This window comes from Boleophthalmus pectinirostris, unplaced genomic scaffold (genome assembly GCF_026225935.1).
Source record: "Boleophthalmus pectinirostris isolate CB_2022bp ecotype Guang Dong unplaced genomic scaffold, ASM2622593v1 HiC_scaffold_19, whole genome shotgun sequence".
NCBI lineage: Eukaryota > Metazoa > Chordata > Actinopteri > Gobiiformes > Gobiidae > Boleophthalmus > Boleophthalmus pectinirostris.
This window is the reverse complement of record NW_026571140.1, coordinates 18,523,678-18,540,283: the sequence shown is the minus strand read 5'-3', so window position 1 is coordinate 18,540,283 and position 16,606 is coordinate 18,523,678. Positions and strand designations below refer to the sequence as shown.

At 39.1% G+C, this 16,606-nt stretch overlaps 1 protein-coding gene across 1 annotated transcript in view; it reads left to right on the top strand.

Moving 5' to 3' along the window:
* The first annotated feature begins 602 nt into the window (after nucleotides 1-602).
* The window catches only part of celf6 (CUGBP Elav-like family member 6), a 134,888-nt gene continuing 118,884 nt past the window's right edge, over nucleotides 603-16,606 (top strand). The window contains 2 exon segments of the mRNA XM_055154985.1: nucleotides 603-747; nucleotides 8,424-8,506. Coding sequence (XP_055010960.1) covers nucleotides 603-747; nucleotides 8,424-8,506 — 228 coding nt within the window.

Sequence of the window (16,606 nt, the reverse complement as noted above, 5' to 3'; positions counted from 1 at the left end):
TAGCTCGGGATTTAAATGCTCCTTGCTCTTCACTCCACACCAATGTTTGCGTTCTTACACTGTCCTGTGGCGTCCTCAGCTTTTGCTTTGCTCTCATTGGCGGAGCCGCCGCTGATTATGCGTGTGGGCGTGGCCTCATCAGAGGAGTGCGAGTGACGTCACGGCCAGAGTGGCAACTGACGGGACGTGGTGGGTGGATGGCGGGGTGGGGTTGGACTTATAAAAAGAAGATAGAAATACAAAAAAAAAAAAAAAAAAAAAGAGCCTAGATTGTAAAAATAAATAATAAAGTCGTCGTGGCTGAGTCCAAACAAGGGAGTTTAGTCCGAAGGGAGAGAAGGCACGGATGCGGATGAGCCAGAGGGAGGAGGAAAGGGGACATATAACGAGGAGACTAGGGGGTGTGCGCTGTGCAGTTGTGAGGAGAGAGGGGGGTAGGAGGAGAGATAGCGTGTGGAGAGAGAGAGAGTGGAGAGAGCCGGCCCCATTGAGGAAAGATGGCTACAGTCACTGCAAACGGAGTGCAGCAAGAGAATGGCTTCAGCACCACGAACAGCGCCGGCAGGATGAACGGGCTTACCATCGGCCAGAACACCATCCCCATGAAGGACCACGACGCCATCAAGCTTTTCATCGGCCAGATCCCCCGCAACCTGGAGGAAAAAGACCTCAAACCGCTCTTTGAGGAATTCGGAAAGATATACGAACTCACTGTACTGAAAGACAGGTTCACGGGAATGCATAAAGGTTGGTTCGCTATACGCTATGTCTACGCACACTTGAGCCGTAACTCTGATGTCACATATGTTTTGACCGGGGCACTTCCCTCTCACACGTGGAAGTGAAGTGGGGTTAATTGTTCGCGCATGTGAATACTACAGCTGCTTTTGTGTGTTTACATTGGCTCCCGTTAAGGGGGAAGGAAGGGGGCGGGACACGCGTGGACGCTATAGCCGCTGCCTGCTGCCGTACATGTGCTGGCTCGGTGCTCGCTCGCTAGCCCACTTTCTTTAGCACGTCATTAGTGTTGGAAAATAGTGTTTACATGGCAGCTGCATTGTAACGCGGCTGCTCCGTGGGCGGCTGGCGTGCAGTCAGGAAGTACAAAGCGGGATAATAGTAGAGCTTGACATCCAGCAGGCTATCTCCTCGTTGGTCTTGTCAAATCCCCTTTAGGTCCGGAGAGGCGTAGTTATTAGTGAAAGATCACAGCTGGGCCGATTCCCTTTTCACTAATAACACAGATTAGTGCCTTTGTTTTACTTAACAGTTGTAGCAGAATGTGCCATTTCTGAAATAACCTAGTAGTAGTAGTAGTAGTAGTAGTAGTAGTAGTAGTACCTAAACTTTCTTTATGGATATGCTACTGTTAAATACAGTACATTTAGTATCATTATGATAGGAAAAATAAACTCATGAAAATGATCAATACCACTGTTACAACAACATTCCATTATTCCATGAATGTATAATTTTGCTATTTTTCTGTCATCATTGGGTAGTTGTAGGATCCATTGAGTTTGCCAGCACTTGACTACTATAAATAATCTATTCAGAAAGCAAGCAAATTATGTAGGACATGTGTGCCTGTGGCCACAGTTCGTGATCTTATTGATTTGCCTGAATCAAGCGCTCTAGTGGGAGCAGCAGCCTCAGCCTGGCTCTGTACTGTGTGCATGGACCCTGAAGGTCTTCATGCGCCACCTGTTCCTCTCCAACTAGCATCCCATGTCTGTATAGGTCTTTTATACCACTGCTCTGCTCCTCAGAGCCTTATGATCGATTAAAACAATATTCCCCATGTTTGTGGTGTTTACGCCTGTCCTCCAGCATCCCTGAATGTCAACACTTGAAGGAGGACGTGTACCTCGAGTAGGATAATCCTTTTCCAAAGCCAGACTGTATTGCCTGCTCCAATCAGGCTCCTCCAAGGTCCCTCTGATGTATGCATTATGCCCACTTCATCCTGCGTGACATTCAAAGTCACTTTGAGAGCGCAGGCATGCACACTTTTAATAAAATTTCACAAACGCATTATATGGATGAGTTTTTCTTATTGGCCACTTACCTCCACTCTGTTCATGGCTCTTGCTACATCAATGTGTGATACCTGTTGGAAGCATGCAAATACCAGAGTAACAAAATGGGATTAGTTGAGGTTGCAAGTGAACAGAATATTTATAAGGGAAGAGTTGAAAAAGCTCTCCAGTGAAACATAATGGATCTCCAATCTAACAAGTTTAACACCCAATTGGGTACATACTTAAAATTTTTTATCATAAAAAATTTAATTGATGTCTTTTCACTCATTTTTATTGATTGACATATTTTATTATTGCAATAATATGTCAATTTTTTTAAATTCATAATTGTACTATATTTCATCTTCACGAGTAATAGTGCAATATATGAAGGAGTATCTCTAACTTGTATTGTTCCGTATTTAGTCAATTTGTATGTATAGCAAGATGTACAATATATGTTTGAAATATGATTATAATTGAAATGTCTGTGAAAGTCCAAACTCTGGATAACTTTGGAGTAAAAATAAATACAACTATATTCATCCACACTTTAAGCCAGGTGACATACAACCTTAATTTCACCATGTCTTTCTTGTGCCTCCTGAAAAAAAAAAAAAATCCCTTGCTGTTTGATTCTGAGAAGTGATAGTAATACAACTGTGTAACTGTTGCATATTTGTGCCTTACAGTGCACCTCACTGTTGAGAGGAATGCTTAATATGCCAGCACACAGTGGAAGGCTATTATGACAAAGGCCTTGGAGGCAGCAGATAACATTATCACAGATTGAATCCACATTTTCTTCATAAGCAGTAACACAAACATATAAGTGTAATAAGAGTAGGAGGTTGTAATGAGCTCTGCAGTGGCATCCAAAAACATCAAGTTTATGAAGCTTTAGTGCCTAGCTGCATTTAAAACATATTTTTAAATTCAGAATATTAGTTTTAACCAGATGGAGCAAAGTAATATAAAGTAATACCTTTTTCTACTACCTTTTTCTGCACACAGAATTACACCATAATTATAGTCTTAAAGGCAGATCAAAATATGGCGTGTTTGCTCATGACTAATTCATGTGGATTATAATGCATGAATTAGAGCAGATGTTTTGTGCTTTGCGAATCCTAACTTTGGGCATTTTTGGGATCTCCGGGGACTCATGGTTGTCTTGGGAATTTTCACTTTTTATATTTTTCTACACCCTGCTGCTGATGTACTGTGGAGGCGGTTGTCTCCAGATCTCCTGCTTGTATAGAAGATTATAGACCATGCAGTTGGACATAGCTTTGTGTGTATGTGGAGCATTTTGCAGCAAGTGGGATGACTTGACACTATTGCTGGACCAGTGTGCCAGGTTATGCTGTTTAACATGGGCCGTTTAGCTAAGCACTACATTATCATAATACTTAGTGGCAGTGCCAGAATGCATGCATTGTTCAGACATGCTGAATGCTGGCGGGGGGCAAATCTTTCGGTTGAGTAGCGGTATCTATCAATCCGTCTCCGGTGCTGAGAGGAGGGACTTAGAGCAAGCAGCACGCAGCCGGGAGGAAGGGAAACAAAGAGTTGTTAAATATTCTCATCCATTCTGCTCTCCTTGGTTGGTCTGCGCAATGTAATTGACTGTAAATAGCCTGGAAAATTGACACAAAAAATCCACTAAGCCATTGAAATGTCAAAGGAAAACCGCAAAAGGGCACTAACATCTAATTTGAAAGAACTCATATCACCGGAAAAAGACATAGGCCTGGTTTACCTTTGCAAAATACACTGCTTATAATTAATACTGTATGGTGCAAAGTTTAAATTCAGAGTGCTTTAGTAAATATATTTTAGGACTATCTAAAAGGTCAGTTATAAAACAGGGACAAAAATAGTGCATACTTTTGACTGGATTAGAAGAACATGATAGTACTTCTGAACTAAGAGCAGGAAGTAATGGTTTGGGCACCACATCTTTACCATTGCAACTGGGGGTGAGTGATATTGACGAAAATGAATATATGAATATTAATTGAAGCATCTCAATAACAGTCAAGACAGTGTTATTTAAATTCACCATAAATGTGTTAAAACAGGTTGAAGTTTAAGTATTAGAAAGACTGTTAAAATTACACATGCATACACATACCCCACACTGTGCAGAAATATCGCTTTATACTCTTATTTGGAAGTTTCCTTTTTTATTTTTAATCAGCTCTTTTTGTAGCATATTTTGTATTATTAGTAACTATTAACTCACTGTTGAAATTTGGAGTATCTTCAAAACAACATTCACAGTATTATCTATTTTTTCAATCATCTGTCTTACCATGTTTTCCAATTTATGTTTAGTCATTTTCCAAATCCTGCGTGCGACTTTGGACATGTTTGTATGAAGCTGTATCTACAATGTAGTGCTTTAAAGAGCAGGGCAGTAACTGACAGTCTCTGCAGTGTGAGTGACAGGTGTAGCTTAAGTCTACAGATGACCTCTTTGATCATTAGGAGGAGGCTATGTGAAGCAGACAGCTCTCTGCTCTGAACTGAATGTAGATGGATAGACAGCTAAAGATAGGAGGAGGGTGTGCTGCTGGTAATCTGTGCTAAATACCGGAACGTCAATTGTCAAAGATGGGCAGTAATTAATCCTTACATGTTAGCATAAAATATTAGGACTGAATGAATAAAAAAATATATTAGCGATTTTTCTGACTATTGCGATTTACGATTAGATTTGTAATTTAAAAAGAACGATTCTGTTCACATTGGCAGTTTCACCTCCAGGGGCATTAAAATAGGAAAAAAAGGGAATATGAACTGCTAAATGGATTCAAGAAGTTCATGCACCTTGTAGAGCTCTAAAAATTACAGGATATTTTGTTGTCCATAGTGGATAATCTACCTAAATAATGGCAGTCTTTATGGTCTGATAATTGCCCCTACTCAAATTGTGATTTTTATTTGATTGTGATATTGTACAGCCCTAATATTTTCTTTATTCAAATCAGTCTAAAGTTGAAATAGAACTTTTTACTGAAGACATTTCTAGACATCTGCTAAGACTGAATCTTTCACAAATTTACTGCGCCTGACAGGAATTTTTATACAAATTTCTTCAATTTCATGTGTCTGCTGCCTTGAGAAGCTTTTATTGCCTGGGTGCAAGTAGTAGTGAGCACATTCTAATTTTCATTTTAAAACGAGAACGATCACAAGTAGAAAAGTTCTTTAAGTAATTAGCACAAATGTGTTGAGCAAACGCACAGACACATCTCTCTTTGGAAGTCTTTCCCGCTCGACTCTCTCAACCGCCTTAAATACAATGTGTTGAACTCCTGTCCTCGTCTGAAATTATAGTGAAGTAAATTGTCTTTGATTACCAAAGTATTACTTTCACCCCACTTAACCTTACATAACTGAAGTAGAACCAGCAAAACTTTATTCCCACGAGATGACTTAAATCTTGTCAAGTGTTTGGTGTGGCAGTACTGGGCCGGTGACATCCTAAAACTTTTTACTCTTGCTTGCGTCATTTTAGACAAATTAAAGGAGTGTTTTTGAAGATATTTTTGCATGGCTGAATATAAAGTGAAGGGACACCAAGTCTGTATGACATCAAAAATGAATTTTATTCTGTGCCAATTAGTCAACTTAAAGTTTGGAGCTGACAGCTGTAACCCGCTCCCAGCTGCTAAATCCCTGTTATCTCCTCCCAAGAATGATGATGTCACTTCTCTTTGGTCTCCCCACTCATGTGGTGTAAAACAGGCTTATTGAGGTCCAAAGTAGTCTCTGAGCCAAATATGTGTGCACTACTCTATGTTTTTGTTTAAATTTCATTTATTTATTTAAATGGTGCGTTTAAAAAGAGAACCTGCAGGCTTATGATTTTTCCCACTATTATCCTTTTTTTTTCACTGATATCACTATTATTATTTGTGATTTTCTTTGTGACTGTTGAGATAAATAGTAGTATTGCCAACAGTATTTTTATCTTTATATATATTTATTATTTTTCAATATATATTCTGTCAGGCTAAGGCGAAACTTTTGGAAGGGTACATTTTATTGCATGTGATCAGTGTGCATAGCGGTGAAAAATATAAAAGCAAATGTCAAGCCAGTGGCGACGAGAGTGTCTTCCCACAATTACCATAAGCTTTAGCGGGACAAGCTCCCGAGGGGGCGCTGACTGTGTCCCACAGTTTTGTCATTTCACAAAGGATGAAGAGTGTTTCCCTGGGCTCCCAAACTTTTGTGCCTGTGCCATGTGGCGCCCTGTTTCATCAGTGTCGTTCAGGTGATCCTTTTCTCCTCTTGAATTACTGCCTCATTGTGGAGGTGGGTGAAGGTTGTAGTGAAAGGAAGCTCGCTTGGCCAGGTGCCAGAGTGCAGTGGTTTCAGAGGTGATGGGTGCTACGCGCTGCAAACTGGGTGTCATTTGGTAATGCATGTGTATGTGAGGAAGTCTGTGTCATTCCCATGGGAATCCTTGGCGGCAGGTGTGACACGTAGTAATGGGAAATTATGCTGCACAGTGCAAAACCTCTGTGAATGGGGTCATCCACTGTCAGCTCCACCAAGCACAGAGCAAGCCAAGCACTGGGCCTTTAATGAAAGCTGTCACTTACTGACGTATATTCATTCTCTTTACACTGAATTTTTAAACTTCAAAAGTCTCCCGAGATGGCTGAAGGAATTTTAATTACTGGGTTTTGAAAAGCAGGCGTTCTTTTCCACACAAATTCATAACTATAGAACTGACATCCAACAAAAAACAGTGTGAGGATTTTGAGTTCATCGAGTTGTTTTAACTTTGGAAGCGGTTTTGTGTTATATCTAGGAATTAAGACTCATATTTGCTCTATGTACTCCAATGACTTCAAAGGTACTTTAGTTAATGTAAAAAAAAAAACATCATTCTAATCTGTAATATATTTTGTCCTCTCTTCACAACATGAATGCTTAAATTAAAGGCATTTAAAATGCTTTTGGAACTTAACACAAGCTACATTTTACCAAATGAAAAATCCAAAACATGACATTGTTTTAAAAGACCTGGGGCGGGTGATATACAGTACCATAGTGACAATAACTTATTTATTGAGTGTAACATAGATATAGTGTTGACTCTGCAGTTTGACTCGAGCTCTGTGTTCCAATGAAATATCTGTGCTCCATGTTTTTCGAATGAGCAGACATAATAAATAATGGGGACAGATTTATTTGTTTACCTAATATGTTGTATGCCTTTGTATTTAAAGTATTTAAATCTCACTTCCTACAGCATAACACTTTCAGCTGCACTGTAACTAGCATAAATATTAATACAGCTAAGCTCTCCCCAAAATATCGTACACATAAAATACTAGGCACATTTTTGTAATAACACCCGTTAGCATATGCATCTGCATCAAGGATCAGTTTCAAGGTGATTATATTGGTACTTGTAGGCAAATTTGTTTTGCAGTGTTCACAGCACAAACTATCACTAGATTGGGTCCTTTCTAGAGTTTGATGATGTCATCATGTCAAATGGATGGTGGGGGCCTGTTCTGGAAACAAATCAGGATCCACAAATGTTGAACCTCATCATTATTTGTTTGGGATTGCCTTCACAAACCTGCCATATTAATCTTATGGCTTTAAATCCTTTCAACCAACAACAATAATGTCTTTGGGAATTAATAATGGCACTACATTCTGAAGCTATACAGTAAAGACAATCATTTCACTTTTGCTAATTTATGTTGACAGATGAGACATTTTTGTTGTGAATATTCCCAGAGTATTAACCGTATGCCAGTTCAGTAAACTTGCAATGTGGCATTTAAAGTCTAAAATAATTTTACCATATAATTCTGACCTGTCCCACAAACTTATTATAAAACATCTAGAATAGTGTAATGTCACGTGAATGCAATCTATTCTTGGGTTTTGATAAATACAATATTTTGAAGTCTTTTCCTTGCTCTTGTTCGTGTTATCTCCTTACAACCTCTTGTATATAGCCAAATATACTTATTATATTTTTATACTTTTTTTGTACATATACTTACACCTTACTTGACACCAGTCCCTTGCTTTTTGCCTTGCTAGTTTTCCTGCTTATTTTGAATGTATTATTACCATTTGTATTTTTGCTCTTTGTTATTGTATTTATTGTGATGTATGAGGTTCTGTGTCCAAATAATTTCCCTTGTGGATCAATAAATTTGTCTAAGTCTAAGTCTACTCAAAAGATATGGCAACAGACATATTTTCTCATCATTCTGAAACTCATGGACAATGTATAACAAATGATAAAGATTTTAAATTATGAGAATGAGCTACTGTAAATATATCGTGGGCAAAGTGACTTATTAAAAGAGTAGTTGTAAAGCTGTAATCTTTGTGTGTCTGTGGATGTTGCAGGATGTGCCTTTCTAACATACTGTGCCAGAGAGTCTGCACTGAAGGCCCAGAGCGCCCTCCATGAACAGAAGACTCTGCCAGGGGTAAGTGCCTCCAATCTGCCCTGTGTGTGTGAGACTACAGCCCCCGGAGCCCCACATCACAGCAGCCTCAGCACATCACATCACCACATCACACCAGAGACTACAAAGCAAACACTCAACCTCTTTAGATTCAGTGAACAGAATGAAGAAAGTAAAAGATTATTATACCTATAAGAAATGTGTCAAGCAATAGAGATCATATGTTATCAACCAAAGTAGTGTTGTCGAGCTGTCATAATACCAAAATGTCAAGTAAAATTTTTGATACCAGATACCAATTTTTATACCATTATAATAATTTATAGATGATGTCATAGTAATTGTAATATAATAACTTTATTTAATGTTACCATGGGGTTTTATACTAGTTTGATAAAGCTCAGAAAACCAAAAATATATATTCAACATTTTTTCAGTATTGATAATTCTAATATGTGTCTTGTTTTGATATTATTTTCAGAGTCAGATAGTATCTGGGTATTGATACTTTTGACAACCATAAAGTAATAGGATAGATAGTAATTTTATGCTATGATTACTAGTAATTCAATGTTTATTACAGTTTTTCTATTACACTCTTCTTTAAATATTTGAATATATACTTTATAAGCTTTTCAAAAAAAATTTCACTGTCTTACTGACTTAAATAGCTTTCAAAAAGATGGTGAAAATAGTGCTGCTGTATTTGAGTCACAAATACATAGTTTTAGTCCCTCCTACCTCTTATCTGAAATAGCCACAAATTGGGACTCAGGGAACAACATGTTATGCTAAAGGATTCCATTAACATCCTTGTTTGGCTAGTGACCAATGGTTGCTAAATTAGGCCTTGGAACGAGAGCGAGTTTCTTAGTGACACTCTCCCCTAATTTCCACTCCCCATTCACACACGCGCACACACTGTTACACACTCGCACCCCCACGCATGAGCAGACATAAAACAGTGCAAGTGGCCTATCTCACCTTGCAGTGTCTTATTACACTAATCACCCCGGCGGAGATATTTGATAAGCGCTCCTTCATAACAGCCTGCGTCGTCCTTCCCCTGTCCTCTCACAATATGGCTGCCACACACTCTAATTGCCTTGAGGAATCACACTTTCATTATCACATATAATCAAACAGTAAGTATAAACAATCATTTTTGCCATGTATATCACCATCTGCTGTTTTGCTTTTAATTCCTTTTCCCTTTTTTCGCTCAGCACTGTTATTGTTTGCCTTTGGCGGTGAGGCAACTTTTTCAATTAAAATAATGGACCTATTTAAATGACACAGGTAAATTGCAGCCAACAGTGGGTGTTTAAGCCCACCCAGGAGGAGACCCTCGGTGTGGGATGAGGCTGAGCTGCTGCTGTCTGTCTGCACTTGAGCGCTGTAGTGGGGATTGGGCTCTCACATCAGGGGAATTATCGAGGTGTGATTGAATTACACCCACGGGCCGCTAAGTAGGAGAAGCGGCTTCTGCAGACCCTCATACCCCCGTCTGTCCTCATACCTCTTACCCCACACTGAGACCCCCCTCTGGGGTCATGGATTTAATCCCAATCTGAGGATATCAATTCAAATCTCTTGGGAGAAGGGGTTGCCAGTGGGGAATACATGAGGAAGATAGAGAGTTGTTTTGTGTGTTGTTAAGTCAAATCCAAGATTGAGGCATTTTTAAGGCTTTTTAAAATGTTCTACTTTGAGATTAAATTATTAGCGTCCAGGCTACACCAGGCCTAAAGCCTAGGATCAGATATTGTCTCATTACAAGAGTGTGTGGAAGATGAATTAATACAATTTTCAATATTTCAAAGTAATTTATTTAATTATTCTAGTCATTTATTTTGATTGATTGACAGATTAAGGTTCTTAGCTAATGAAGGTCAGAGTGGCCGGACAGTGACATGTACAAAGGTATAATAGTGAATAATAGATGACATGGCAGAATATGGCATAACAGTCACAGAGGCCCAGGAGGAATGACCAAGAAAAGTTACATTATTAATGTAAATAAAAGTAGAGAGAGAACATACAGTGATTACCTTCACTACCGCACAAACACTCTTAAGAGGACAAAAGTACATTTCTCTAACACAAAGCTGTGATGTATTTCCACCACCTACATGTTCCTAAATGTTTACTTGCGCAGTTCCAACATTTGATTGCGTTGACGTTCCCAGTGTAGGCAGCTCCATATAGCTCCTCGCCTCTCGTCGTCCTAATAAGTTGTTTGCACTCGACTGCATATCAGCGGTACTTCACTAAGTGTTAGACACACTGGTGCACCGCAGAGAAAATGTCCCTCGGAGACAGGGCTCTCCGGGTCATTACTGCCTCCCACTGCTCCGTAATGAGATGATTGTCATGATGGTCCTGGATAGGTTGTTCCGGGCTCAATGCTGTACCCTGGCAGAGGCACATTCTTGTTTGTCTTGTGTCTCCAAAGAGGTTAATGGCATGTACTGTGGGGTTTGCGTAAACATTTCCCCCTGTAAAGCTCACAGCAAGGGGTCAGCGCTGCAATCTCAGACAGAGCACGGGCTGCATACAGAGGCCTAATAAAGATGTGCTGTCTTCAGTGTGGACGCTGGTGTGTGTGTGAGGATGAGGAGGCTATGGGGGGACAAAGGAGCAGAGGAGCAAAAACAGGGCGAAGTGACACTTCTGGACAAGCCTCATTGTCACTGTCATGGCCTGGTGCTTTGAAATGCTCACTTCTATAATGTTCCTATTTCACTGTGTTTTCTCACCACTGTTTTGGTTGTGTGGATTTTGGGGTCTGCTTTGGACTCGCTTGTGTTTGGCTATTGAGATATTGGAGAAAAAATACCTTACTTATCCAATGGTTTGATAGTGTCATTAAAAGTTACTGTTTATTATTCCCAACAATGCTAATCTGGAGGGGCATGAACACATTTGATCATTTAATGCAAAATGCAAATCATAGCTTGTTTTTAAATTCATGGCAATGTCAACACATGAATAATATGTCAGAGGAGGCAAAATGTATTGTAGAATGAGACTTTCTAAAACATCCCTTGTTGGTTGAATGATAGTGGAATCACAATTCTACAAAACAAAAACAAGTATTTTTTTAAATGTCTCCAGACACCCATTACAAAAAGACAAAATTCAGAGTGTTTCAATGTGTGAAGATTTAAGTCCATACTTTGGTACATTGTCAGAAAATGCCATGACAAGGACACCTAATGTTCGATCCTGATTAATGTTTTTTATTATTTATTTAAATTTTTGACTCACCTCATATTAGATCAAACTCCAGCATTACAAATCTCCAGCCTCACCTTTATAAATTAGCATGTATTTTTCTTAAAAAACAGTATTTCATGCAAGCTATGGATAAAAGTGCAAAAGATGAATTAGAATCTGATGAATGGTAATATTCAGTAGCTTTTCACATTCAGATAATCCTTCTGACTGCACAGGCTGAAAAAGACACTACTGGACAAGCCTCATTGTCACTGTCATGGGCCGATGCTTTGAAATGCTCGCTCGTATAATGCTGCCATTTCACTGTGTTTTCTTCCAGTGTGCTGGCCGTGTTATTGTGCAGCCTGCTTGGGACTTGCTTGTGTGTGACTGTCGGGGCAGCCCAAATGCTAATTTTGTTCCAGTGAGACATCTGGCATTTAAAAAATAGCAACTATTCTTAGGAGGTGCCACGATATTCAAATGTAGTGGCCTAATGAATGAAGGAATCAAAGATAATAGATCTGACTTATTCACTTATGTCAACTATATTATAATGCAGCTTTCAAATGCATATATACATTGTAAAAGGGCCATTAAGCTTGTATAGTTTGACAGATATGACTGTAAAAACCTCCTTCCAAAACAAAGACAAGTTTCATGTTGACATGCTTAAATGTGGTTGTATTATTTCCAAGCAACTACTAGTGCACGGCAAAGCAATTAATTTTTCTATGATTGTTAATGACTTTTTCAAACATCTGAGTTTAGTGGGGCGGTTTTGCCAATATTCTTAGTAAGAATAAGATTTATTTAGCCCTCGTGATAATGCAAAAGTAGGGCAATGCAGCCGGAAGGGGTTACAAATCTATTTAGGCCAGAGCCAAACCTTGACAGATAGGGTTTGTGTGTCAGCAATGGCATTTATCTTAAAACTGAATCAAATCAGAATGCAAAACCACAACATGCTAGGGAAATGAAATGTTTTATTGAAACAAAAATGATAAAGTAGTATATAGCTATAACATTGTCTTCATTGTTTTTACACCCGATTGGACAATTTAAATGATCATATATCACTCAATCTACAGTAACCAACATTTAATTGTTCCATATCGTGACAGACAGTGCATATAGCATTGTAATTGATTGAGATGGATAAATAAATTGTGCATAAGAAGTGTTCAATTGGGGGTAAAATTACAGTCAGGAAATGAGACGATTCATTATAAACACAAACGCTTGCCTAAACATTCCCACATATATTTTCCGTTTCAAAAATTCCCACTGCTCCCCCCGCCTTACCCCCCCATACCTCCCCCTCCACCTCACCTTGCTGGGATGCAAGTATTTACATGTTGGCACGACGCCACACACTATAGGCCCAGCAGCGAGACCACGAGCAGGGACCGGTATTTATATGTGTGTGTTCTCTCAGCAGGGGGGCACCATCTTAAATCAGCTCCAGATTGACTATGAATTTTCACTGCACCATCAGTCACTTCATTGGCTTATTTACTAAATCTTGTACTGTGTGTAAAGCGTTAAGGGTGTCACAGGGGAAAGCGGCGCTGTCTGTTGTGGCTGGGGCGGGCACTGTTTACATGCTTTGATTAATTGCATGTAAAGAGCATAATGAGCGCTGGATGTCCTATGCATCAGATCCCGCTGCTACACATTGTACTGTAGATGTAATCAGAGGAACGGAGCATTCTTGCCCTTGCTTGTTGAATCTGTTGTCTGTACATGCACATTGGATTAGAGCAATGAACTCATGTATTTCAATATTTTTGTATTTTAAGTTCTTACAATGTAGGCAAATAGTTGACCTTAAAGGAGCTGGCTATTTTTCTGATCTGTTATATTGTTGTTTCCTCATCAAAAACATGCCTTGAGTTGTGTTATGTTTTATTTACACGTTTAACACACAATCCATGCAAATTTGGGCTGAGTTCTTCTCTCAAACCGAATCCATTATGATCCATTGTGTTTTTAAACTCCATGCACCTTCACTACAATCACTTGGATGATTTCAGCCCTGGAATTGTCAATCTCTTCTGAATAAAAGGTAAAAGATGGCTGTTAACATGAAAACTACAGCTTCAAGACATCACAAGGTGAAACAGGGCATTTTGAGCTTTTGAGATGTAAGCAGGCTAATAATAAATGGTTACACAAATGTATGAATGAAACAAAACACAAACCCTGCATATTTAGGCAGTTCTTCTCTCAAACCAAAACCACTCCAGCTTGTGATGTCATGTGGCAATACAGAACGTGATCCACTGTGTTTTTAGACTCCATACACCTTCACTAGGATCATTTGGCTGATTTTAGCCCTAGTTTGGTCAATCCAGTCTCTTCTGAACAAAAGGTAAAGGGTAGAGCGTTTTAAGCTTTGGAGATGTAGGCAGGCTAATGATAAAAGGTTACTCTAACATGTGTGAATGAAACAAAATACAACTCCATGTATGTTTGTGATGAGGAAACAACATTATAACATGGCCTAAAGCTCACAAGAGTCAATTTTGCGTAATATAGGACCTTTAAATGGCACATATAATTTGGTATAGAAAAGTTGTTGGTTTTTATGTTGCGCTATTGCATTGAATAGGTTGTTAAAGTATTTATTTTTGTTGGGACTGTGCATACTTAAGAAAGCTACAAGTAAACACCCGGGGTATTAAAGCCATGGACTAACTTCTATCAGCTGTGCCTGCATTTGCACTCACTTATTCATAGACCACTGATGAGCGGTAATAATGAGGTAATGAGATAATAAGACATTAAAAGCTGATGTGTATCATTTAATGGGCCAAAAAATTTACAAACTTTTTTTTCCCTTTCAGTTTAGGACACAGTGTTCTGCAATGCCATTAACATGATTACTACAGTATTTTAGTAGTAGTTAATATTTAGTGGTAGACGTTTATTTGATCATTTGCAGCACTACAAGGGCATAGACTACAACCCATTTGGATCATGATATGAACACAATGGTTTTGGCTGAAGTAAAAAGTACTTATAATGACCCTGTTAAAGAATGACAGGATTCCAAAAAGAAAGCAGCGAATGAACAGCAAATTTGGGTTTACTGTTCCACCTAGGGCTTACTATATATACTGTATATAAGAGGAAAAAAAGAAATAATTCTCATAAACCAGTTAACATGATCAAAGTACTTTTATTTTACTGCAGTATAGATATACTATTAAAAATATTCTGACTATTTGATGAATTTTGTGACCCCAAAATTATAATACAACACTGCTCCTTGTCTTTTGTTCCCCTAGAGTGTAGAATGTTTGGTCGACTACTGGCCAGTGCAAGGTTTCCTCTCCGGCCAATTAGCTGCAGTGTTCACGTGTAACAGGCATGCTAATTGGCTGCTGCTGAGGCTCAAAAGCCAATTAAATATTTCCCTGAAAAGAGATGTGTGTATATGTGGGGGCTTTCTTTTTGTTCTCACCCTTGGCTCTCTAAGCTCCTCAGCTCTCCACAGTACTCAGTCCCATTGTGTTTCTGCACATTTTCTCCTCAAAATGTGCTGAGTGTTAAGTGGCACCACAACCTTACACTTGTCATTTACACGGTATGGATTTTTCTGTGGAAACTAGGGATCCATTTCTTGGTTTGTGAGTGCCAGCAGTACCTGACCCCAGTATCGACTGTGAAGAAGATATCGCAAAAAAGTTACTCTCTTGTTCTTCTCACTGCTGCTCCTTTTAGTTGAGAAAAAGTTGCTAAATGATAAAATGTGTACTGTGAAGAAGAGCACGTTAGCCCGAAGTTTAACCCCATGTGAACTTTTCTGGCAATGCATAAGAAACAAAAAGTCTAATGTATTTACTATAGACACCATGCAATTGCCCAGGTATAATTTGGTGGCACAGTTTGTACAGTTACAGTATATATATACAGAATAAATTCTATATGTGAACATGAGCAGGAAACACTCATATGATTTTAGACAGCTTTTGTTCGTTGAGTCAATAGGAGGTGTATTGTGTGTTACAACATTGTAGCTGAGTGTGGAATGGTTCCATGTCTAAACTCTGCTCTAGCACAGTAAGTCCAGTCCTAGACAGACATGCAGTTTAAACTAATAACAGGCCACACACGGCTGTTGCCCATTCTTTTAAAGGACAAATTGTGTTCTGTTACTGATCAATTTGTCCTCTGTGCCAGATTTGTCAACCTCCAGTGCCCCTGAGCGTCTGCTATTATGAGAGAAAAAAAAAACAAAAAAACGCATGGGCAGTGGACGTGAGACCTCTGCAAAAGCTCGCCTCTCTCTCCTCGTCATCAATTATGTCTATATCATTTTCTTTCTGTGGCTCGCTTTAAGAAAGAAATTAGAAAGGCCCATTGTTTTTCTTATCCCCTTGGGAAGAAAGCATTTACTAAGCTACAGCACGGTGCAAGCCATCGCACCGATTAGAGAGTGAATGGAATCACAATCGGGGGATGCTCGCGAGCGTCTTTTATTATGTGACTGGTGGCCCTGAATATTGCACCAAAATTAATTTTGTTCCATCTGATGGGATTTTCAACCTTGGAGAGTGCAAAATGTTAATAGTGACAGGCAGAGGGGCGGACATGGTAGAATAGTTGTTTTTATTTTTTCCTCAATGCCAGGACTGGGCACAAACAGAGCTGCTGTACACAGCCAATAAATGACCTATAAAGATGGCAGGCCAGAGGCAGCACAGATGAGCTGCACAGATAGCACTTTAAAGGCCCATGGCACAAAAGGACATTACAACCTGCTCCGTTTGTCCTGTTGGTCTTCAACTTGTTCTACAATGCAAAATTTTAGGTAACATATATTCATTCATTCAATTCATTTTTATGTATTAGTCTTAAACTGTAACAGCAATTATTTCCATCATGTTTGAGTAA